This window comes from Crocodylus porosus, unplaced genomic scaffold (assembly GCF_001723895.1).
Source record: "Crocodylus porosus isolate Cpor-Errol unplaced genomic scaffold, CroPor_comp1, whole genome shotgun sequence".
NCBI lineage: Eukaryota > Metazoa > Chordata > Crocodylia > Crocodylidae > Crocodylus > Crocodylus porosus.
The window spans coordinates 24,689,476-24,690,781 of NW_017728910.1; the positions used below are offsets into that span (position 1 = coordinate 24,689,476).

Sequence of the window (1,306 nt, forward strand, 5' to 3'; positions counted from 1 at the left end):
CAGAGCAAGCCCTTGGCAGGGGGGAAGGCTGTGGAGGAAAGCGTGAAGCTGTCTGCCTGCACGCCCACCTGAGGATCACTCACCTTCATGATCCGGTCGTTGCTGGCTCGGCAAAGGAGCTTGTTTCTTAAGTCGCTGTTTCGCAAGTCTCTCTTCAGGGCATCCACAGCTCTCTCGAAGGCCCCGCGGGCTGAAAACATCCACTGCAAGGTCAGACCCATTCTCTGGCAGGGAAGAGCAGCGCTGTGATCACCAACTGGGTTGCTCAGCATGCATTTTGCAGGAGGCTTGGTTTATTGCAACTCCCATGCAAGCCTGTGACTATAGCTTTGGAAACAAAACAGTTGCTGGCAGCATCCTGCTGAAGCCCTGCTAGTCACGGCAAGTGGCAACCCGGCTCCCACGAACCGGCACCCGCTGAGGGGCAACAGCACTTGAAACAGGCAGGCTGGACGTGCTCCACCACGACCAGCAACACAGGTCCCGTTTCACAACAGGACACCAAGCTCACAACTTCCAGGGTACGCTGGTCAAGCCAGAGCTACAGGAGTTGCTCTGCTTAAGGTTCAGCACCTCAAGGGCTTGCTCACGTCTGGGGCAGCCAGACTGGCTGACCCTTACAAGCCCCTGAGAGAGGGGCTGAATTAGACGGCCTTGTCAGATCCCTTCTGACCAGGCTCTTCTGGGATCCCATGAAGTCCCCACTGATCCCTTGCTTTATCCTTACGCCCAAAGTTCAAGCAGCAGAACCAGACCCCGCAGTGACCAAGTTGCACGCGCAAGACTGGGAGAGGCCCCCTCCAGCCAGGCCAGCCCTTACCCTAACGTCTTTGCTGTAGTCCACAATCTTGTTCAGGAACGTCTGCAGCTCCTGCTTGTATCTCCCGAAGTCCAGGAGCAGCTCGTGCTCGTAGGTTAGCCTCACGGCGATCTGGCCGGCCAGCTCCGCGGCCTGACGCATCAGGACATTCAGGTTTGGAACAGCACCGCGGAGACTCTCAAAGGTGTCCCGGCTGGTGCCCATGAAGGGGTACCCCTGCTCCTTCTGCAAGACAGAAGCCGGGTATTGCCGTCAACCTCCAACCCTGACACTGGAGGGACGAGTCACCGGCGCGCACACTGATGCCGACCTGCTCTCAGCACACCCTGCCTGGGAAGCAAGGACCTCCTGCTGTTCGTGAGGCCTTGGACTGAACGAGGACTGGCCCTGGAGTGGAAAGCAGCTCACTGCCGCCCACAGTACCAAGTACGCTCTCAGGCACCTGGGATGTTTTAGGGTCTCTGCTATCCTTACCACCACGCAAGT

At 58.2% G+C, this 1,306-nt stretch overlaps 1 protein-coding gene across 1 annotated transcript in view; it reads right to left on the minus strand.

Annotated features, from left to right (window-relative positions):
- Positions 1-1,306, minus strand: part of LOC109308290 (transferrin receptor protein 1-like) — a 19,234-nt gene that overhangs the window by 2,450 nt on the left and 15,478 nt on the right. The window contains exons 8-9 of the mRNA XM_019532536.1: positions 821-1,068; positions 69-224 (exon numbers count right to left, since the gene is read on the minus strand). Of these exons, the coding sequence (XP_019388081.1) occupies positions 69-224; positions 821-1,068 (404 nt within the window). The remainder of the gene's footprint in view (positions 1-68; positions 225-820; positions 1,069-1,306) is intronic.